The 25511-nt window shown below is 38.7% G+C and overlaps 1 protein-coding gene across 3 annotated transcripts in view; it reads right to left on the bottom strand.

The window, feature by feature from the left end:
* LOC145673400 (uncharacterized) overlaps positions 1-25511 on the bottom strand; it is a 537699-nt gene that overhangs the window by 96843 nt on the left and 415345 nt on the right. For all 3 annotated transcript variants that reach the window (XM_081743063.1, XM_081743061.1, XM_081743062.1), the window contains one exon: positions 24845-24977. In XM_081743063.1, the coding sequence (XP_081599189.1) occupies positions 24845-24977 (133 nt within the window). The remainder of the gene's footprint in view (positions 1-24844; positions 24978-25511) is intronic.

Consider the following 25511-nt stretch of genomic DNA (forward strand, 5'->3'; position numbering starts at 1 on the left):
ATATCGGAAGAAAAATTGGAAATACCCAAATTGGAAATATCGTTCGCACATGGTGAGGAAAAGTATTTATTTCCATCCAAAGAAGAGAAAATCCCAGACCCGACAATTTCAACAGACATCCACAGATATTTCAGAAAAATATATGTCCAATATTCAAAAAACCAAGGCCACTTTATTAAAAAATGGAAAGACAATATAAACTTGCTTTGGAGGATAAGCAAATACTGATGGGTACCATTTAGGCAAAGAACAAGGGATCTTCATGAGAAGGGTAGATCTGTAACATACCCCGTTCTGGAAGAAATAGGCAGGATGGTACTACGAACTTACGACTTACCGGCGAACGGATGGGAAGTAGTAGATCTAATCGACGAAGCATTTGAACGACGGGGAATTTATTAGAATTTAGAAAATGTATACAAACAACTCGTTAATGCTCATGGACGAATATATTTCGACTTTAGGAAATCCGGCAAGGAGGTAATGGTCTACACTAAATATTCATAATCAATTTACAAAATTAAAAATAGTGCAAAACAACGCTCAAAGATGAAAAATTGCCACGATGGAATTAAGAAGATTTGTTGAAATCAATGAAATAGACATAGTAAACATACAGGAACTATACACTGCCAAGAGCAAATTAACAGCAGTCCTGCAGACAGCAAGAATAATAAAGGAAGGAAACAATCCTAAAGAAATAACGATAATCATGAATAAAAATATTGAAGTACTAAAAATTCCATAATACTATGACAAATGGACAGTATGGAGGTAACCTTCGGTAACTAATTCTTTCGGCTGATAAATTCTTACTTTCAATATAGTTTTAATATACATGATTTCATACAGAAAATACAAAAAAAATGTTGTCAAAACGAAAGGACTAATTTTATTATTACAATAGTTACAAATGCAATATGCAGTATGTGAAACTCAACGATAACAGATGACAAAGGCGAAATCCTAGAAGATTTTGTTCTACAAAATGGTCTAAAGGTTATAAATAAAGGTAACAGACCAACATTCGCAGGGTTGAAAGGGAAGTCCTTCATTGATGTAACTATAAGCACTATTCAATTAGATAATCAAATAATGAATTTGATAGTCCAAGAAAATGTAACAACAAGCGACCATGCAAAAATAACATTTAACATAAAAGATACTACCCTTGGAATAAAAGGTGAAAATTATAACATACGAAAAATAGATTGGGAAATTTTCGAGAAAAGCCTGTGTTTACCACAAATTGATGACTATGACGATCTAGATAAATTGGTAAGAGAGGTAGAAAATAAAACAAAGAATTTTATACAGGATTCAATTTCGGAAGCCAAGACAAAGAAAAATATAACGATCTTTGGTCCCCAAAACTAGAAAGACTAAAGAAGATAGCAAAAGCAAAGAGAAAATGTTACCAGTCTACAACAATTCCTATTCTTTGAAAAAGGAGACTAGAAAACTATAGGCTAGTGAAACAAAACTATATAGAGGAATTATTAGCTGCTAAAAAGAAGAGTTGGGAACAATTCCTTGAAAATAATATAGAACTGGATCAATGGGATCTGCCCTACAAACTAACCATGCAGAAAATTAACAAAATAACACTAACTACACTAAACAATAATGATAATTCATATACAAAAACAACAGAAGAAACTATGCTTAAACTGTCAAATATATTCTTTCCAAGGGATTTTGTAAACGAGGAAACATATCAACATCGGAAATTAAGGGAAGACTAAAACTAAATTATGGAAAAAGAAGATGAAGCCAAAGGGGTATACGGACAAAATCTCGCGGCCGAAACATCGCCGTCCAAAATCTCGCCGGCCAAAACCTCGCGGGACAAAATCTCGCCGGGCCAAAACCTCGCGTGGCCAAAACCTCGCCGCCTAAAACCTCGCGGGACAAAATCTCGCCGGGCCAAAACCTCGCGTGGCCAAAACCTCGCCGCCCAAAACCTCGCGGGACAAAATCTCGCCGGGCCAAAACCTCGCCGCGAATGAAACTTTTCTTTAAAATTTACCCAATGTGTTTCCTAATATGCAATTCCACATTACAAATAATAATAATAATAATAATAATAATAATAATAATAATAATAATAATAATAATAATAATAATAATAATAATAATATGCAAAACATCGTGTGCGTGGGCTTTCTCGGGTTATTCCCGTTTTCTCCCACTTTCTTTATTCGATCATTTCCTTCATCCTGGTCATCTACGTCTCCTTTAACCGATAGGACATAATCAAGGGATGTCGTAAAAACTCATATATTGTTTCATATTTTCATAAATATTATTAGATTTTTGTTAAAATTTTAAGTTTTTGGATGTTCCAAAGTTCACGAAACTAACGTCGTTAGTTGTCATTACTTTCCTTATGCAGACTTTCTTTCCCTATAACCAGTTTAAAAACATCCTGTCACCCTACCTTCACATTGAAATCCTCTAATACAGAAATAGAATTTTCATATGGTATCGCGGGACTTGGTCAAATACCCGTGATACTTCTTCTGAAACAGCGTCTTTCATACCGTCATCCTTAGCATCTGTTGGAACATTTACATTTTGGTCAGGCGAGATTTTGGGTATGGCGATATTTTGGGGCGCGAGGTTTTGGCCCGGCGAGGTTTTGGGTGGCGAGGTTTTGGCCAGGCGAGGTTTTGGCCCCGCTAGATTTTGGCCCGCGACGTTTTGGGCGGCGAGGTTTTGGCCAGGCGGGGTTTTGGCCCGGCGAGATTTTGTTCCGCGAGGTTTTGGGCGGCGAGGTTTTGGCCAGGCGAGGTTTCGGCCTGGCGAGATTTTGGGCCGCGAGGGTTTGGGAGGCGAGGTTTTGGCCAGGCGAGTTTTTGGTCCGCGAGGTTGTCGCCGCGAGGTTCTGGCCGCGAGGTTTTGTACCCAAACCATAGAAGGGGCTTTTGACAATCGTGTATCCCCTCCCTGGTACGATGACTGAAAGAGCTTAAAATAGTAGAATACCTAGAGAACAAAATAAAAGATGATTTTCAAGACATAAAAAATAATAGAAAATTAGAATGGACATATAAGCATTAATACAGAAAAAGAATGCCCATAGGGAGCTATTCTAGGCCCATTAATGTGAGACATCGAATTTCAGTGATGCTTGGAAGCATTAAATAAAAATAATTGCGTAAATCGAGTAATAGTCTTTGCAAATGACCTAGTAGTAATCATATCAATAAACACAATAAGGGACATAGAAGAAAATTCAAAAGAAATAATACAAATATGCAAGATTGGAGTTTAAAAAGTAAACTTTAATTGTCCAAGCAAAAACCAAATATATTATTTTTGGAATAAAACTGTTAAGGATCCCAATCATCAAATTGGAGAAGAAAATTTAAAAGAGTTAGCGAATTCAAATATCTTGCTATTCAGGTGGACGATATACTAAATTTTGACATCACATAAATTATATTAGTGACAAAGGATAGAAGGTTACCAATAAACTAATAAATATATCAAGTAATAAATATAAGCTTCCACGAAAAATAATAAAAATATATCACGACTCAATTTTAGGGGCAACTATGAACTATGCTCTCAGCGATTCGGCTCACAGGTTGTTAGAAAACAACACGATAAAACGGAAAGTAGAAAGACTTCAAAGAAATAATGATGAGACTAAGCGGAGCATTTGACACCACTCCTCACATTGTACTAGTTATATTGTTGGGGTCAAAACCAATTCATTTATTAATAATCCAACGGGCGGCAATGTATTGGTTTAAGAAAGGAAACAAAAGTAATTACGGGATCTAATTGCTAAGGAAATAGGTAACATACAAGACATAGAACAGGTAATATTAGAAAAGTCTCAACAAGATTGGATAACTCAGAGAAGGCGAGAAGAACACATAAATTAATCCTAAACATAAGTGAAATACTAAAATTGATCTATTGTGTACTATCTGCAAGCCTGGTCCACTTCCTCACGGTAATTCGCTTTATGGTCAGTATTTTCAAAAGTTTGGCTTAAAACAAGAAGGAAACTGTGGTTGTAGCGAGTGTTTAACACCAGAACGCCATGTAATGTGGTGCCCCTTACTAGAAGACTGAATAAACGAGAGGAACAATATAAGAGCAGTAAGATTAGAGGATATTATCACCGAAGAAAAATACTTTAAAGTGATGAATATTATTACAGCTGAATTTTCCGAACAGAGCAGAAAACAATATGAAGAAGGAAATATAGTAAACACAAACTAGTAAGAAATTAACAGATGTAAATGAATTAGATTGGATGTGTGAACGTGTATGAAGATCGTTCCTTTTGGATCGGAGGTCTCCTCCAAGATTGCTTGTATTCCGCATACCCCGGAAGGAAGTGCTGGAGTGAAAGTGGGCTCGATACATCCCCGAGACAGACCGGATCGGACCGGAACAAATTTCGTGTTTCGGTGGTAGGTTGTCTTGCATTTTACTATACAACATAGTAATATCTCATAGAACTAAGTAATGAGACAAATTAGAATAACTCGGGTAAAATAAAACAGTGATTGTCCGCGATCTTCTTACCTACGCGCTGCGTTCGGTTTCAATGCACACGGCAGTAGGGTACTTCTGACCAGAGCTCGCAACAACTGGACCCCAAGTTGTTGAGTTGGGAGCCGTGGATTTACGCAAAACAACCGAGGCACATAATTAGAAACATAATCATCTGACATAAGACAAACAATATTTAACGATGGATTCGATTCTTGTATGTCCTTGTTCGGGAAGACAGATATGACAGTATCAGGGTTTGTGTTCCTGGGGATTACTGTATAAGAAAACAGATTTGATTGTATCGGGTTTGATCTCTGAACGTTCTTGTATTGATTCATGAAAGGAAACAGACTTTCGGACTGGACAATACCAACCCATAAGTATGTATTATATTAACCAACTGAGAACAAAAATAATGATGGTTGGGATTCGAACCATGGGTTATTATCATTAAGTTAATCCAGTGTTTGTAATACATTCCCGCTTCTGCATCAGCAGTATCAGCTGTTTTTTTCCCATGTTGGTTACCCAGTTCTACAGTCAGAAGTTCGGGAGACATTGGGTGTAATTTATTTTTACACACTCCTTATATTCTGCAACTGAAAACAATTTAATGGCACTGCAGGAGCTGTAAACATAATCAAATATATGAATGTACAATACTTAGCCTATAACATAAAATATCATTGCATAACATGCACATTTTCACACTCTCATTATGATATTACTTGGTATGTCATATATATCCGCAGAATATATATTTGATATATATATTTTAAGCCTTTTAATTATCATAACCACTTCACATTTGATTAACAAAAAATACTTTTGAGAGTGTAGCAATTTGGCCCTGCTTAGTATTAATGACCGAATACGGATGTATCTGTGCTCATAATTACGGTAACGAAAGTCGGATGACCGCAAAACATAACCACTGTTCATAATAAGAAAATTTATTCATTGAAGGTAAGAAATTTACGCTCCATTGCCTTAACTGGTTTCTTCTCACACGTTGTCGTTTTACCATCCATTTGGGAAGTGTACCTTCAATGAAAAAATACTTCTTTTACGCTCTCCTTGCATTATTTCATTTGATGTGCGCTTTAATTTAATTTGTGCATATAGAATAACGTAGTAATGAGTTGCAATACTTTAGAATAAAAAGTATCACGCATTTCATGATATATATGTTACGCTAGAATCACAAATTAAAGATATCGAGTGGGAAGTATTGTAAAGTTGCCCATCTTCGATCGTAGCCGAGATCCCACTCTTCCGCCTTGTGTGAGAACTACTCCCTTCTCACACAATAGATGCGTAGAAACACATTTCTTAATAAGAAAATATTTCTTGGAAAACATTTAGTTTTTATGCAGCTGGTCCTCTCATAGGGATAAATTGATTAGTTGTTGCATTGTTAACAGTGTATTGATTACACTTGCACACATAGTAAAATGAATAATTACTGTTTATCGCAAAATAGGCAAATTATAAAATATAGTTCGTTGCTTCGCTGTTCAACTTGTACAGAGGTGGGGAGAGAGCCACGCTGTGACGAATTCTTTTCCAAAATTAGGCCTACCGCTCACTGGCAACTTTTTGTCGGGCAACTATCTTGTTGCTCTGGCTAAATGCATTGAGTCTTATGGGAGTCCGCTCACTGAGGCGACGGCGACAGAAAAGTTGCCGAGGTGTCGCCAAGCAGGGCGACAGCAGGGCAACAGCTCGGCGACGGAACAGTTGCGCAACATCTAAAAATGCATTGAGTCTTATGGGAGTCCGCTCACTGAGGCGACGGCGACAGAAAAGTTGCCGAGGTACCTCCAAGTAGAAAGGTAAAAAAATAAATGTTTTCTACAAGTTCGTTCCGTGTGTAGCTCGTGAAAAGAAGTGTTCGCAAAGGAAACTAACACATTCTTTGATTAGTGACTAGTATGTCTTTAATTAGTGATAAAGACTATGAAAAATTAATTGAGGAAATAGAGAAACGCCCAGCGCTAATGAAAAAAAATATATATAAAGAAGAAATTGTTGAAGGAAGTGTGTTTTGCTGTTGTAAGAAACTAGAATGAGCTTTCCAGCCAAGAAAAGACAACACAGGTAGGTACACTCATGTCCAAAATCAGTGTCGCATGTCTATAAATATGTTTTTTGTAGGAATATAATTTGATAACGAATTCGCTCGGTATTTCTTATAATGTTAGTATGTGTATAATCAGCAAAGACATGTATGTGGAAAATTTCATGTCAAAAGACTAAGAACAATAAAATGAAAATAAAACTTTCTTGTCCATTTAGCAACGTTTTGTTTTACTCATTCTAATTTTCGTATTTATAATTCTTTTCCTGTGAAATTTACCACAAATATACATTTCCCGATTATACACATAGTAGGCCTATCAGTATTAAAACTATCCTGCAAAATCATTATCAAATTATATTCTTACAAGAATACAGTTATAGATATACGGCAATCATTTTGGACATGAGTGTAAATTAATTGATAATGATATATCGCTGATATACTACACACTACTACCTTCTTTAATTTTCCACAAGTAGAAAATAGAGATAAAATTATCAATTTTCTTTCCATTTCAAATATAAAAAAGAAAAAACTGTACGGTATAAAAGTAGCCGATTTTAAAACGTGAAGAATACGCAGGAAGAACGAAGAAAGCCAATTTTTATTTTATGGCTATACATAGATCATCTGAGAGTACAGTTACGGTACAGTGTTGTCGGATTGCCGCTTTTGTTAGTTTCGTTCTGTTAGTTATTTCCAGTCGTTTTATATTTTCGTTATTCTTGTTATCTTTTGATTCGAATAATTGTTCCCGTTCGTATTAGCTTACATAATGCTGTTATTTTTTGTCACTCATTGACGTTCAGGGACGTCATTTAGGGGGGGCCAGGAGGGGGCAATTGCCACCCAAGAGTTTGAGAAATAAATATATATATATATATATATATATATATATATATATATATATATATATATATATATATATATATATATATATATATATATATATATATATATACACACACTCTAATCTATTGTTGGGCCGCGGTGGCTCAGTGGTAGAGCGTTCACCTCTGGTGCTTGGGGTCCAGGGTTCGATCCCATCCCCCGCCAAGTGAACTTTGTGGTGGACAAACACCGTGTGCGTTTGTTTTCTCGGGGTTCTCCCGTTTCCTCCCACTTTCTTCATTCCACCATTTTCATTCATTACTCATCATCACCGTCTCCTTTAGCCTAACCGGCATAACCGTGGGACGTAAAAACTCAAAGATTTCATTTCATTTTTTCTAATCTATTGTCTATTAATATACTAGTATAAAACGTGAAAGTCTTATGTCGGTAGTGCTCTTGCCCCCCTCAAGCGAAGTTTGAAATGACGCCCCTGTTAACGCTACCTTCCAAAATTTGATAGCATTGGTGTAATTAGGGTAATTTGCTGGAGAGCCATGTCCCCTTACTTCTAGACTAGACATTGCAAGAACATTTTAGAAGATCTTGTTATAATAATGTTATGTCGTCTGAGTCCATCCTCCGTCCTCATTGTTAATCTTTTCAAATTATTTAGTTCCGCATTGTTAGTTCCACTCATGACTTTTTTGAACTTATACACCTTTAACACGCCCGAAAACTTGTGCACCAATTCCGAGTGTGAATTGATTTTAAAAAAGTGCAAATGGTAAAGGTGCCCACGATAGGGTGCATGTCTAATAGACCTTTCGTACTAATTTGAGAACGCTTAATCCACTCAATTTTGAGATTATTTTTCTCGAGACCCCAGAGAGGGACATGTTAAGAAAATAGTTCTATTGGATTTAGCGTCTTGAAATTAGTAGAAAAGGAGGAATTTGAAATTTATCCAAGCAGGTCTTATTTCATTTATTTATATTTACTTAACCATTGGAACGGGCTATAGTTTTTTTAAATGACCGAAACCAGCGATTATATGAACTGTTCCGGTTGCCAATTATGTAAATTGTGATATCAAATGCTCGGCAACTTTTCTGTTGCCGTCGCCAGTGAGCGAGGGTATGGCAACAAAACTGTTTTGTCTCCGTAAAGTTGCTCACTGCAGGCGACAGCGACGAGATAGTTGCGCAACTGTTTTGTCGCCAGTGAGCGGTAGGCCTTAGGCTACGCGAAGAGAGAGATGAGCGACAACCACACACATGCACACACACACACACACACACACACACCTACACCTACAAACACTTGAGAGAGAACAACTTCGCAGTTCTTCGTTTCCAGGAATTCTGTCTCGCTGAATAGGGCTTCCAAGAAGTTTATCAGCATATATGAGGGTTATACAAAGAGTGTATAACGATAGCGTTATAAAGGAAACGGAATAAGTGTAGTGTGTGTAGTAGAATTAGTTGTTGTGTTTCACACACAGGAATGTGATAGTGTGTTAGGGTCGTTATAAATATCAGTGTGGATAGCCCTTGATAGTGAAAGTGAAGTGTGTGTTTAGTGATTTAGTAGGAGAATATGGTAAATTAATAAGAAACCATACAGGAGGGAATCAAATTACATACAAAGGAGATAAACCAAATCATACATGGAAAATCTGAACGAAAGAAACAAAGAAGAGGAGGGATTACTACCTGGATGGGCTAAGTGTACACCAAAACAATGAATAATGATATTTATGATGAGACTAACGTTAATTGAATTGAATTGAAAAGGTTGGGGTGGGTGCGCCGACGACGGAGATCTTTTAGCACCCATCACTAGGTAGGGGCATACACAGTAAACGCAAAGAGACACAAGCATACACAGCTAAAAAAAAAACAAAAAAAACGTACTGTCCGTAGTAGAGAAGATCATAAGGAACACACTAAAACAGTCACGCAGAGCACCAGGCAGAAAAAGAAAAGTACAAGATAAAATAATAAATAATGCATGAAACAGTAAAAGCGGTGCATCCACATAACAGAACAGTGCACAATCACAGAGGCACATAGAAAAGTCAGATAGCGTATAAAACTTGTTGATGTCGCAGAAATTGGAACACCTTCAAGACGGTGCCAGGATCATCGATAAGCAGAGTTCGCAGTACAGCGGATAGGCCAAACTGAGCACTCACAGGCGCACGAGGCATACATTCCACAAGAAGATGACGAATATTCAAGCGTTGACCACAGAGGTGACAGTCAGGAGGACGAGCTCTCTGTAGAAGGTCTCCGTGTGTCAAAATGACTATGACCAATCCGAAGACGAGCCAAAGTCCTCTCTTCCAATCGTGAAGGGCGGGGGCTTCACAGCATGGAGGTTGTTGTTGATCTGCTGATCCCATGATGACTGCTAGCGTTGATGCAGAAGACAAGAAAAATGTGACGAACATTAGTGCTGGGAACAGGGAGGCCACAACGAAGACCACGAATAGCAGCCTCCTTTGCAGCAGTGTCGGCCAGCTCATTTCCAGGGATGCCAACATGGCCTGGCACCCAACAAAACTGAAGATCATAGCCCTCTGCAACTAGGCCATGGCACTGAAGTAGTACTTGCTGGATAAGTGGATGCGGAGACGAGACATCGGCAAGGATATGAAGGACACTGCTGGAATCAGAGTAGATTACAATAGCGCGAAGCTGGCGGCGACGAACATGATGAAGAGCATCCAAAATGGCTACCAATTCTGCGGTGTAGACGGCGCAGAAACGATGAAGCTGAACTCGATAAAGGTGGACTTACAGAACAAAAACACAGCCAACAGATTCATCTTGCTTGGAGTCATCGGTAAAAATGAAGCGGTAGCGCGGATATGAGGTAATGAGTGAGAAAAATTCCTGGCGATATTCTTGGTCACTGGTAGTGGCCTTCTTGAACTGCGCCTAAGAGAAGTTGATCACCGGTGAAAGCAGTTGCCAGGTTGGAAGTGCCAGGAAACCCAAAACAGCAAGTGGAGGGAGCTCGACAGCAAGATCTGCCAGAAGTTCCAAGGCACGGATTCCAAAAGGTCTGGTGACTGTAGGCTGTGCCTGATAACGTTGAAGGCGAGGACCAGCTTCCAACGTAAACCCAGAGGGATGATCAGGAATGGCCTTCAGATGAAGTAGGTATCTTAGCTACATGACTTGGCGACGGTGTAACAGAGACGGCTCGTGAGCTTCGACATGCAGGCTAAGGATGGGGTTTGTACGAAATGCTGCAGTGGCAATTCGCAGACCCAGATTATGGACGGTATCCAGATGGCGTAGTTCCTTGCGGCGAGCATAACTATAAGCCACACAGCCGTAGTCAATCTTCGATCGAATGAGACTTATGTAAAGGCGAAGCAGCACTACATTGTCAGCACCCCAGGTGGTATAAGAAAGTAGGCGCAACAAGTTCATGGAGCGGAGACAGCTATACTTCAAACCGCGAAAATGCTGATTCCAAGTAAGACGGCGATCAAACTGAAGGCCCAGGAAACGAATACACTCAACATTCTGGAGGCTATCAGGTCCGAAGGAAAGATCTGCATCAAGAGCACAGTTTCCGAGACGACAGAAGTGCACACAGTTGGTCTTGGCAGAGGAGAACTTGAAGCCAGATTGAAGGGACTACTGATGCAGGCGGTTGAGCGTCAGTTGTAATTGGCGTGCAATGATACAAACATCATGGGACCGACAGTAGATCGTGAAGTTATCCACGTAGAGCAAACCACGAACGAAAGCTGCAAGTTCGAGCAGCACACTATTCACAGCCACAGCAAAAAGTGTTACACTGAGCACACTGCCTTGCGAAACTCCATTCTCCTGTCGAAACGGCACAGAAAGGATCGATCCAATCTTCACCTGGAAGGAACGCTCGCGAAGAACGTTTTGAAGAAAAGCAACCATATGACCACAGAGGCCCCAAATATGGAGTTGGTGCAAGATCCCATAGCGCCTAGTAGTGTCATAAACCTCTCCAAATCAAAAAAAGATGGCCACAAGATGTTCACGGTGGCGAAAGGCGTCCTCGATCGTAGTGTCCAGGTGAACAAGGTGATCTGTCGTGGAGCGATAGCATCGGAATCCACACTGGAAGTTGGAAAGAAAGCCGTTATGCTCCAGGAACCAAACGAGACTGTTGTTGATCATCTTCTCCAAAACTTTGCAAAGGCAGCAGATAAGGGCGATAATTTGGTAGATTGCAGGAGTCGTAGCTAGCTTCCCAGGTTTTAGAATCGTGATAATGTAAGCCTCACGCCAAGCAGCAGGAAACTGTCCTCTAGCCAGAGCCGGTTAAAGAGATCTAGAAGATGGCGGTGACCTTCAGGCGGAAGACGCCGAAGCATGGCATAAGGTATATGATCCGGAACTGGCGCAGTGTTCTTCGTGGAGCGTAGAACAGCAGATAACTCCGCAGCATTAAACGGGATATTGTAACTCTCGATGTTAGCAGAGTGGAAGACAAGAGGCGTACACTCGTCAGAATGCTTGATGGGCAGGAAGGCCGCTGGAAAATGCGCAGAGCTAGAAAAAAAGGCAAAATGTTGACCCAATTCGGACACTATAAGATCTTGGTCGGTCGATAACCAAAGCAGGAATCCCACTAGAAGGAGGATGCCCTTGTAGACGACGAACCATGGATCATATTTCAGAGATTGAACTCTGGGCAGAAAGTGAAGACACACGCGCCAGCTGCGTCATTTGTCCTGTTTGATGCCATACTAGCTCGGGTACGGAGGCGGCGAAACTGCTCCAACTTAGCATCACTAGGAGTACAACGAAAAGCACGCAAGGCGCGGCGACGTGCAAAGATAGTCTGGGCAATCTTTGCAGACCACCAAGAAACGACGGGTTTGCGACGAATGGTTTACGGGAATTGCCGCTTCGGCTGCCAACAAGATACTCCGCTGGAGAGCCTCACACTGTTCCTCGACGGACTGATGCAGATCTGGGGTGAAGTCAAAGCTGCAGAGAACGGTGCCCAGTTAACTAGGCGCAGATTGAATCTTTACAACGGTGCAGTTGGAGGGAGCTGAAACCCAGTAAGTATCAGTGGAAAATGATTGCTGCTACAAAGATCAGGATGTACATGCTATTGAAGTTGAGCTCCAGAGATGTGCTACAGAAAGACAAATACAGATGAGAGAAGGTCCCAGTAGTAATAGTGAAGCGCGTGGGATTGCCATCGTTCAACAGAATCAGGTTCGTCTCGGCAAGAAAAGATACAATCTCGTGACCACGATATTCAGTCCGATAAGAGGCCCATACGGCATTGCATGAGTTGAAGTCACCCACGAAGACAATAAGGGCGGGAAGCAGGTGAAAGACATCTTCCAGATCGGCTGCAGTAAAGGCATCGGTGCGGGGGATGTACGCACAGCAGATGGCGATAGGCTGGTGCAGAAAGATATGGACAGCAACGATCTGAAGAGGACTCGTGACATGTAGTATCGAGGAATGGTAGCAGTCAGACACTCCAATAGCAACGCCGCGAGCCGCACGACCATTCGTGATCTTGTCGTGACGATATAGCGTGTATCCGGACTCTAAACAGGTGGTGGTATGCGTGAAGTGAGTCTCTTGGAGAGAAAAGATCACTGGATCCAACATTGACAGGAGGTGAAGTTTCGCATAGTAAGAGGAATATCCATGGAGATTCCACTGGAGGAGTAAAGCCATAAGTTAAGCGGAATCTATAACAAACAGTTTTGATGTATGCTTTCCCTTACGACCATGCACAAGTTGAAATGCATCTGGATCGTCATCATCCAGCCCCTTCATAGACAAGACACCGCTCGCAGAAGGACTGCGTGGTTTCTGCTTAATCTTTGCGTCAGGAGGGCTAGAAGAGGGCTTACGGGAGAATTTAGACTTGCCAGCGTGGTAAGAGAATGCTGACTGAGAAGTTGGGGTCACCGTCTCTTTTTCACTCTTTCTTCGGAGGCTTGCTAGATGTGCCAAGACTAGGAGATTGAAGAAACTGGTCGCGGAGAAAGCGAACAAATGTAGTTTTGCTAGAGGACTGCGAGGCTGTAGCCCTGGCGGGCGACCGAGGCGCAGAAACAGGAGAGGCAGAAGTAATCGGTTGAGTCGCAGGAGACGTTGAGACGGCACCACAAGTGCAACAGCCAGCAGAAGCTGGAATAGGACTGGTCTGCGTGAATGCATCTGTTGTGTGAGTTCCTATAGAATTCATGGATTTCACTAAGAAAGAAAAACTGGTTTTAAAAGGTAACTTCGGTGCAGTTCTATGGCGAGTCTCCGCTGCAATCTTCTCGGTCACAAAAAGTTCCTTTATCACGTTCTCCTCTCTGAACTTGGGACAATCTTTGGACCAAGGAGGATGGGCACCAGTTCAGTTGACACATTTCAAATCCATCGTGCATGAAGCAGGACCATCTGCAGGTTCAAAACAATTCCCACAAGTGGCCGTCCCGCTACAAGAAGGCACGAATGGCCAAAGCGTTGATAGTTGAAGCATGGAGCGGCAAAGGAATGTACGCTTTGGAGGTAGCCAACTTTCAAAACAGGGGGTAAGGTGGGCAGGACGAACGTGACGATATATGAATGTGTCGCCTCAAGTTACCCATTCTTCTTAACGTGGATCCGTTGGACTTCTGTAACATGGGAGTCGCGGAGCTCTGCGCAGATTTCATCTACAGGCACATCTTGCAATTCGCGTCAGGTAATCACACCGTTGCTGGAATTAAGCTGGTTATGAGCTTTAACCAGGACAAGAACGGTGCCGATGGACTCACATTTCAGCAGCAGCCGCGACTGTGTCACTGACAGTATGGACAAGTAAAGTGTCATTGCGTAATTTCTTAATATTGGCATCCGGTAATGAGCCCATGGTGATGTGACAGAGTTGGCGATATAAAACAAATGGTGAGAACTTTACTAAAGAGTCTGCACTGTTGTCTTTAATTATTAGATAACAAGGGATGGTTTTATTCTCCTACTTTGCTTTGGTCACGAGCTGTGGACGAAGCAAGGTGATGCAAAGCCATAATAAAATTAAGCCAAAATCTTCTCCACTTCCCCGTCTGAGTTCCATGGCGGCCAACGAGGGTGGCAGGTCCTACCTGCATGACCCTTGTCAGCAAGCTGAGCCATCACCCCAAGTCAGGCTTGACAAGGGGCCAGGGCCACTTACACCATCGACTGATGGGTACTCTTGAGAAGACCCACCGTGTTAGAGGAGAGATCCATGTTTCATTGGAGATCCCTTTGTTGCAGATTCCCAGCGTTCCCTTTCAGGGCATCATTCCATCCGATCCCGCTGGGTGCGCACACGTTTAAATCCGCCGTCTCATGATACCAGGTCCGTGCGTCATTTAAACAATCCAAAGTCATATTCAGGACACTGCAGTGGTACGAAGTCCAAAAATCCAGCCGGCTTCATCCGAGGCTTACGTTGGTGCTAGCGATCGATAGCTTTTACAGGCAGGGTGATCAGCCCTACCTAACCCCCAACCTGGAGAACCAGTGGCTGGCTGCAGTTCCGAAGAACTGGGCGATGGGAGCGCCACTTCTCGACGCCGTCTAGAGAGACTAACGTTAGCTTAACTTGAGTCAGAAACTAGAGTAGTTAGTTTGATTATACAAAAAAGAATTAAATCACTATTAGATAACAACAGTCAGTACTTAGGATTTGCTGTTTTTTTTTAAATTTTGTTTTGTTTGTTTTGTTCTGTTCAATGTGTTGTGGTTTCGCAACTCAACACTAGTTCTTGTTCTTGTCCCCTTTCCAAAAAAAAGTATGAATCATAAAATAAAGGTAGAATAATGATACTGCAATGATGATAACCGGTTTCGGATCAACTCTTCAGGTGCCGAAATCGTAGAGGCGTGCCTGAGCAATAAGAAAGAGAAACAAACTGTGTTATCGTAGATAACGCTCTACATTGTAGACCTTAAAGTGACAAGTACAGTTTTAAACGAAAATGGTCATTTTTTTAATTTTTAGAACGACAAGAGATGGAAAGAGAAAGGCACATAGCCGAAGCTATTGATATGAATACAAGAGATATAAAATTGCTTCTTACGTTTACACATGAACGTAATAATAATATTATGTTTATGAATTTACCAATAGAATTTATGACAAGAAGAGATGTTTCTTTGCTAGTATCAGTTATGAATTTTGTTTCGCCTCCTGCTACATAGGAAGATGAGGTGACATATTGAATAGAATAGTTCTTTTGACTAGGGTTGTAGTTTAGATCACTATTTGTATATTGTGTTATTGTTTTAATGCTTTAGGAACTGTGTATGAAGCGTGAAATAGCTAATAATAATTTATTAACAAAATTACTAGGAAAGTTTTACGACTGGCTCAGCTTTGCAAATTCTCACATAGCACGGACAGCTGATCGAACCAACCAGGACGGAGTAATGTGAGTATGTCTCTCGTATCAAATCAATCAGTTTTCCTTTTCTGTCTATCATTCCTCGTTGAGTATTGGAGGAGAGCTGGTCTGGAGATATTGAAGTGCATGGATCGATTTACACTCGAAGCGTATTTTTGTTTCTTGAGCACAAGTAAAAAAGGTAAAACAAAATAAAAATGTTTACGCGTCCCACGAAATTTGGAGATCCATTGACCCAAAGTTAAGGGTCGTTACGTGACTTGTTTAAAGAAACAATAAAATAGTGCAAGGCTGTTTTATCTCGATCTAGAATGCGAGTATATATGAAAGAAGTAATCAGAATTACTATGTTCTGTTGAAATAGTGCTGTTCTGGAGGTATATTTTCGCTGGTAATAAAGAGAGGAATAAAACAACGGCAATACATTACAGAATAGTAACTTTTGTAAATTTGTGTGAGAATGAGAGGTAATTCTTTTCTTATGTAAAGAAATATCAACGTTAAATAAAGAAATAAATCAAAACATTTCTCTTTAAGACACTGATATAATAGTTATTTAACTATAGAATATCAAAATACCCGAATGGAGAATATGTAAAATAATATGTTCTGTATATAAAAGAAACAATACGAAACAAAAAACTCCACTCTTACCAGAATTTCTACTGGAATTTCTATAATAAGCACAACAAAAGAATTTTGTTTGCCTCACTGCAGTGAAAGAAACAAGATGTTTGAATAAAGAAAAAATAAATGAATGAAATTTTTCTCTTCCGACTACAATTGCTAAGAATTGAAATGAAACTTTACTTTAGTTCTCTACACTTGTCCTGGGTAGGGTTAAAAGTCGATGAAGGGTGAAAAAAATAAGTTATGAAATAACTGGTGGAACATAAAATGTGGGAATCAACGGAAGAACTCCGAAAACCCCACTGACATGGTGTTTTCCACCACAAACTCACATGATGAGACCCTTTGTATCAGAGGCGAGCGCTTTACTGCTGAGCCACCGTGCCCCCTACGACTATAACAGAAAAGGAAAAGCGGTATAGAAGTCAGGTCGTGTTATTCATGGTGACACTAAAATTGCGACTTACAAGGGGAAAGCAGACTTTAGTACATGAACTTTGGGACCATCTTTCACGAGGTAGTAGTGCACAATCAAGGTGTTAATATTGCAAACTGGGAGAGCGTAACAGCCAAAAATAGCGGAGAAAAAGCGTCTTAAAGTTTCCGACTCGCCACATGCATGATACAACGCGTAAAGTTGCCAACTAACCACGTGGCAGAGCGTGGAGCATCTACGACTCACATGCGAAGGGTCTATTCCTGATCGGGTCTATTTTTCTTTTCTGCTTTAACCAATAAAGTAGCTACTTATAACTACAAGTAAATATCAACTCATTATATGTTTATAATGCGTAAAGCAACAGAAATGTTCAAATCTGTTGTAAAACCTTCCAATGATCCACGTTAACTAGCAACAGAATGTAACCTACTCCGTAAATATATAAATATCACGAGTTATGTTATTTTCATTATTGTTACAACAGTCGTTGTGTAAAAATATTCTTAACGATTCGTTGGATTGTTTCGTTTTGAATTTAACGCCCCTTTCAGCAGCGAGGCTATATGAAACAAGACCTATTGATTAACGTGGAATCCTAATCACATGAGCTCCCATGAGGAATCGAACCCGAGCCTCCCACGCCAAAGGAGCGTGCGCTAACCACTCAGCCATGAAGGAGTTCTCTTGACGATTCGTGTATATATCTGTGGAAAGTGTGCGAATTATAAGGGGGGTGAGGGGAAATTCCATTGGTTATAGGATACACCTAGTATTCCCAGTAGAGTGATTGAAAGGGTATGTGTGAAGAGTTATTACTCCAAAAAATAAACATTACGAACAAAAGTGAAAATATACTGTGTAGCGACTACGAAGAAAAATTGTAATAAATGACTACAACGAGATTCGAACACGGTTCCCTTTACGGATACATGACTTCAATGTATGAGCTACGGCTGCTTGTTTACCTTCATACGGCATATCAATGTATTTCTGACCGCTTTGCCGTAATTTAAATCACTGTACTTTTTATGTTCTACTTCACGAGCACATCCAATATTTTGCGTGATCTGCCTAAACCCCAATTTTTTCCACATCAAATTTCATCCAAACTAAACAACCCACATATGTAAGAGTTTCCTAGTTAGGTACAGCAAGCATAATAAACTTTTTATCATGTATTCGTTCACTTTGTGCAGAGTGATCATAAAGTCCCGTTACCTCCTATCACGTGTTCACATATTCACAGGTGGTCGCATTGTATTAATGTGGGATCACGGCAGGGAGAACTTAGAGCGAATTTTTTTTAATTAAAACAAACATTCACTGACGAAGATAAACTTAATAGCATACGCACAACAAAATAAAAAATATTGAATTCAACTATTATTTATTTGTTTTCTGCGAAAAGGCCTAACCTTGCGGGCAACATGCCGATCAGGTTCATTGTACAGAAAGGTTTTGTGGCGCACTCACACCTAGATACTTAAAAACGTGCCACGAATTCGGTGCTATGTAGAACTGATTGTTGCTCAGCGAGGTGATATCTGTCGCGCAATACATTGTGAAGCGTTGTCGCACATTGCTCGAGATCTTAGTTGTGTTCCTCTAACAATTCGTAAGTGGGTGAATTGTTATATGAAGATATGAATTCGGTAAAGTCAAAACTTGAAAGTGGCCGGCCGCGAGAAACGTCTGTGCAATAAGATGCAGATGCGAAATCAGCCTTTGCGTCACCTATCTATTCTGAGAGATAAAACATTAGAATATGGTTGTTCACAAGAAAAACAATTCGACAACGACTCAAATCTGCTGGAATCAACCATGCACTTCCCATAAAGAAATCCATTTTAACAGAAGACCACGAGGGAAGGCATCTGGAATGGGCTCAGTTACATGTGAACACTCTCCAAGCATATTAAGACCTTTCCAACGAGAAGGTATTCTGTTCTGACCAAGATTGAAGAGTAATATTATATCGACCACATGGAACACAGTATCAGATGGATAAAGCAGTTCAAACTTCGCACTCTGGCAGATATTCAGCTCAATTTTTAGGTTATATGCCAGCTGCAGGTCCTGGAGAGCTCGTGCCAGATTTTGGAAGGATGGCCAGTGCAATATATACTCAATTGCTACAGAACACCCTACAGACATCCCTCCAAACACGTTTTCCGGAAAAGATAGTTTCATTTTTAAGCAAGATAATAGTGCTATTCATGCATGAAGACAGACAACGGAATGTTTCGATGATCACCCTCAACTGATCTGCCTAGATTGGCGTTCAAAATCACCAGAATGTAACCAGCTAGAACATCTTTGCGCTTCCACAGTTCAAGAGCGGGAAATACTGGAAACGACCGGAATCAGGTTCACGCTCATGTCATAAAATACTGGGATTATTTCCGATTGCATCCGGCAACCAACATTAGGAAAGGTATATCTGATATTATTGCCAGAAATGGTTATAATACCAAGTTTTAATGTCTCCAAACGTAATACGACCTGACTTCTGTACCTCTTTTCCCTTTCTGGGATAGTCGTAGGGAGCACAGTGGCTGAGTGGAAGAGCACCTACCTCTGGTTCCAAGGGTTCTGTCATGTGAGTTTGTGGTGACCAACATAGTGCTCGTGGGTTTTTTCGAAGTTATCAAGTTGATTCCCACATTCTATGTTTCACCAGTTCGTTCATAAACTATTTTCATAATCTTTCGTTGGTTTTTACTATACCCACCACAATTGTAAACAGCTTAAAATAAAGTTTGATTTCATTGTTTAGTAATTGTAGTCGGAAGAGAAAATTTTCAATCGTTTAATTTTTCTCCTTTATTCAAGTATCTTGTTTCTTTCACAGCTCTGAGGGAAATTAAACTTTTTGTTATTCTTATTAGTAGAAATTCTTTTAAGTGTGAAGTTATATATACTTTGTTTTGTAGTGTTTCTTTTATATATAGAAAACATTTTTTAGATATTCTTCATTCGGGTATTTTATGATATTTTATAGTTAAATAACTATTACTTCAATGTCTTAAATAGAAATGTTTTACTTTATTTCATTATTTCCTGTTGATATTTCTAAACGCGAGAAAAGAATTATCTTATAAGCTGAAACAAAGGACCCCGCACAATTCTTATGGAAATAAGATTTTGGTGGAATTGCTTGAAACGGTAATGTTGTAGATATTCTGATCGTGAGAAAAAGTCTCAATGGGCATTACCATCAATCATTAAAAGTTTGCCCACTACAAGGGTACCTTTTTGCAAATAGCCGAAGAAAATGATATTGTGGATTTCGGTGAAAATGAATAAAACCGTGATAAATATTGTAAATATTTTGATCCTGGGAAAAGTTTCAATGACACAACCACCAATCACTCACTGTTTGGAAACTACAGGGCCACTTTTTTGAATGCAGCCGAATGTAACAATGTTGTGGATTTCGGTGAAAATAAATCAAACTCTGATATGTTGTATATGTTGTGATCCTGAGAAAAAGTCTTAATAAGCACAGCTATCTATCATTGATCGTTTGGCCACCACACGTCCAAATTTTTAAAAACAGGCGAGTATAATGATATTTTTGGGTTTACGTAAAAATGAATGAAACTGATATGTTATAGATGTAATCCTGAGAAAAGTGTTAATTTATGGCTTCCAAGCAACTGTAGGTCAGCTGGTAGGGAATTTTTTGCCAATCGGGAAGTTCAGTTGAGGACAGTCAGCCCGTTTAGGGTTTTGCGATTCTTTGCTTTGTCTTACGATATGAACATCGGGATGTTATCTATGCTTAAATGGTGTCGGCCGCTACTCTCCCCACCCCTTTCCGGACTATGAGGTGGTTGAGAAGATCTAATCTTTTTCATGGTTTCATACAATTACACCGAAATCCAGAATATCGTTACTTTCTGCTGTTTACATAAAAAAATGTTCTCTTGTAATGGCCAAACGATCAACAGTTGGTGGTAGCGCCCATTGGGGCTTTTCCTCATGATGACTATACACTCAGCATATGGTCTCAGTATGTTTCAGCGAAGTTCGGAATGTCATTATCTTTGGCTGTTTTCAGAAAAGTGGCCCTGTAGTACCTAAACAGCCAGTGATTGGTGGTTTGCCTGTTAATATTTCTTTCTCAGAATCAATATCTACAATATATCACGGTTTCAGTCATTTTCACTGAAATCCAGAATATCTCTGTTTTCAAAAAGGTGGCCCTATAGTGACCAAACCGTAAGTGATTGGTAATTATACCCATTGAAAATTTTTTATCAGGTTCACAATATCTACAACAATCACGGTTTCAATTAATTCCACCATAATCCAATTCCATAAGGATTGTGCCCGTCTAAAATTAATTTTCTGTAATGTATTGCCGTTGTTTTATTCCCCTCTTTATTAAAAGTAAAGTCAATCCTTGACAACATAACTATCTCAACAGACTATACCTATTGTGGTTACTTCTTCATATATACTCGCATTCCTAGACAGAGACAACACACCCTTCCACTATTTTCTTCTTTCTTTAAACAACTCAAGTAGTGGCCCTTCACTTCGGTTCAATCGAGATCCAGATTTCGTGTGACGCGTAAGAATTTTTATTTATTTTTTACTTTTCTACGTGTGCTCAAGTAACATAAATACGCCACGAGTGTAAATCGATCCATGGACCTCAATATCTCCAGACCAGCTTTCTATCCAGTACTCCACGAGGAACGATACATAGAAAAGGAAAACTGATTGATTCGATACGAGAGACATACTCTGTTGCAACGCTACCACGCTTATTTGGAATCCGCAATTTAACGACTACTAACCAATCTATAATGGCACAAATCAGACGGAAGCATTGTAGACCCAACACAGCAGGCGGCTTCTGAAGGGTTCAAACATACCTAAAGAAAAAAACAGTTATTTTTCTTACCTATTTTCTTTCACTCCTGACAATGACGCTAATAGAACCTCGTTAACTCAAAAGTATCATGGGAAGCAAATAAACAGAATATATGATTCAGATTTCAAATGGTAAATTCATTTAAACAATTCTATAATTTTATTTACAACAACTTTAATTTGAATTTCAACAATAACAACAATTCAGAATTTCATTAACGAGCCGAAACATAATTTTATCGGTAACTTGAATCTTCTTTTAACCGAAAGAGCTCAACTAGCTAAAACTTTACACTTTTAAACATTTTTATTTATTATTTATTATTTATGCTCACCCTATACAAAATACTTAACCAATTAATAATTTTTTTTCACAAATTTATTTCAACCAAAAGTCAGCCTTCAATGGTTAAATAAGTTCACTTATCTTTAAATTAGCCAACCAAGGGAAAATTTAAAATAAATCAAATAGGAATAATATTTAAAACTTAATCGCGTTAAGCAATTCACACGTCAGAAAAAGGCTTCAAAGTCGTTTTTGTTTTATTTAATTTAATTATTCCGAGACAAAATTCAACTACTTTTTCCTTAATTATTATCATCTACAAGCCGCGCAATCAAAACTTGCAATTCAACATCAATGCACAAATGAGGGACGTTAAATTATCCAGGAAAACCAACCGAAAAAAGAAAACAAACTGAACAATTCAGCCTTTGATCAACTGCCAAAATTGAAACTTCAAATAGTCAACCATACACACATAAATAAGACAAAAAACAAGGGATTTATCTACAGGTTTTACTTAATTACACTTACCGTATACTGCTCCCAAAAGTCCCCTTTCTCTGGCTTCAATTATAACACTCAACAAATGTGTACTTCAAATGGACAAACGGCCAAAAACGAAGGCAAACAACACATCCCCAGCAAAGATAAGCTCAGTCCTTTTAAACCATCACTTATAGATGATAATAATGAACCGAAGTTAGAATTTGCTTTTCTCTCTTTCCTCCGAAAAATTAAAGTCACGGACACCCAAGTCCAACAAGTACTTACGAACTTTAACATTCGGGTTACATTAACAGGCTCAGTTTGACACCCATACTATCCGCATTAATACTGGCTTGCAACTGAAGCTTCATGCAACGACCTCCAGCCACAAGGCAGAAGCGCAAGGATACTCCATTGAGTGCTGACGTAATACATACACAACTGTTCTTTTCTTTCTATTCGTTTTTCGCTCTGAAACAAAACTTATAAGTTGCATTGAAACCTATTTCTTTTAGATAACTACATATTCATTATTTTTCCATTCTTTTCTTTTCTTTCTCAAAAAATTAATAAATCACACATAATGATTAAAAAATATTATTATCGTTTAAAGGTCCATCTCATTAATAAAGAACTATTTCTTTCTTTTTTTAAAAAGTTCACCCCCATTCATGGGCGTCGGCAGGGTTTCCAAGAATTTTGCTTAAATACAACCTTTTCTTCTCTAAACTTCATCCAAATTTATTTCCGCTTCTTGTGGCCACTAAGACATGTTATGACTCACATTACTGCATCATGGTTGTTTCGATCCCCTGGCAGTGCTATGTGAGAATTTACAAAGCTGAGCCAGTCGTAAAACTTTCCTAATAATTTCGTCAATAAATTATTAGTAACTTCGACGTAGTCACAAAGAACTATTCTATTCAATTTGTCACCCCATCTTCTTATGTAGAAGGAGGGCGAAACAAAATTCATTACTGATGCTAACAAATATACTCCATTTCTCGTTGTCATAAAATGATAGTTCTATTTGTAAATTCATAAATGTAATAATATTATTACATCCATGCATAAACCTAAGAAACATTTTTATATTTCTTCTACTCTTATCAATACCTTCGGCTACATGCCTTTCCCTTTTCTTTTATGTTCTTTTAAAATTAAAAAAATAACAGTTTTCGTCTCAAGCTTAACTTGTCTATTTATGGTCTATAGTGTAGGGCATTGGTGACGATAACACACTGATTATTGATTATAAAAGGACCGACAAACGCTATTCACCAGCTCATTGTTCACGGTTTGCACTGCATGAAATAAATATATTTCTTTGCACTAATATGCCTACCAAAGTAAAATGTGCTTTTACATATTTGCTTTTCACATATGACTTTATAGTTTTTTAAAAAGTGTATTGCGATAAACAAACCGGAACAAGTGGCTTGAGCGGGAAATCGACCTGAGGACCCTATGCTTTAGAATCCACCTTCTTGCCTGTTACATCACAGAGATGCTTCTTGTAATAGAAACGATATATTAAGTTCTTTGTGAATAGAGACAAAGTACTTTACATAACATATTTTTCTTGTTTACAGCGTTCATTTTGAGCTTCTCATACAATGCATGAAACAACAATATATTTTTTGCTACGTTGTTCAGAAATACTGTTTTATCTGATCGGGAAATCGGAATCTAGTGGCAATATTATATGTGGTAATGTGCAATATTTTATTTTCATACATTCGGTAGCAGCACGGGGCAGACGATACTATCTGCCGAAAAACATGCATATAATTGTTTGACAGATAGTACTTTAAACTATCTCTATGAACACGTAAAACAATTTTTGATTTAGTTTTGTTTATTTAGTTATGTGATATCATGTTTCATTCTTAATAAATTCTCTTGATTATAATACTTGATTATGCTCTTCCGCTCTACATATATCTAATTTTTAACTTCACAGCTAATATGCAAACTTGTTCATCTTAAATTGTTATATGAAAAGAACAATTTATCATAGGATAACTTATGACTTTATACACGCTAGCTTTGTGCTCCAAACATGGTTGTAAGAGGTGCAATAACTTATTTTTTGTTCAATTACTTTTAGAAACATAGGAAATATTCTCCAATATTTGCTTCATAAGTCTTTGGGACCATTTGTGTCAACACTCGAATAATTATGAAAAACATTAACGAAAATCTAGTTGACCTAATGCACATACAGGAAGACTTGTCCTTTAGGAGATATTAAATACTACTCAATGCTATTTATTAAATACTTACAACTCTCAAAGTATCAAGAAGTCTTAGACTGTTAACATATTTATTATCAGCCTTACCAGCTGCTCTTACAATTTCGTAAAATGGAAATGTTGACACAAAGTCAATGAAAAACCCACTATAACTCAGGCAGTACCTGTAAAAAAATGGTAGATATTTTACAGCTTCTTATCATTTACAATCAGGCAATATCAAGTACACAATAAAATGCTGTAACAAGAAGTAAGTATTGTGTGTATATAATGATGGTGATCAAAAATTCATTACTACCCTAAAGAATTGAGTAATATGAGGCTGTGTTAAAAAGGTTCGAAACGTTCAATTCGCAAAAGTTCACGGTACAGGGATGCAGGATAAATCACAGGCAGCAAGGATCTTCTTACATCAGTATGCTAAGATACATCGTTCTTTGTACATAGCAAGTTGTCGACTGTTGCTACCCAAACAGCATAAATATCGTGACTGAATTTTATCAGTGACATGAAGTTGGATCACAAAACAAACATGAAATTTTGCTTTAAATCCTTAAATGAGTTCTGGAACGTAGTGTGAATGTCATGTTTGCTCCAATAGTGGTAAAACGTCATTTGAAGGTGAGTAGTGGACAATGTATTATCTATACCATTCTTACGAAGTTCCAGGGTGATTTGAAGGTGTTGTTGTTTTTGCT

The sequence above is a fragment of the Thermobia domestica genome, chromosome 16 (assembly GCF_964235325.1).
Source record: "Thermobia domestica chromosome 16, izTheDome1.hap1.1, whole genome shotgun sequence".
NCBI lineage: Eukaryota > Metazoa > Arthropoda > Insecta > Zygentoma > Lepismatidae > Thermobia > Thermobia domestica.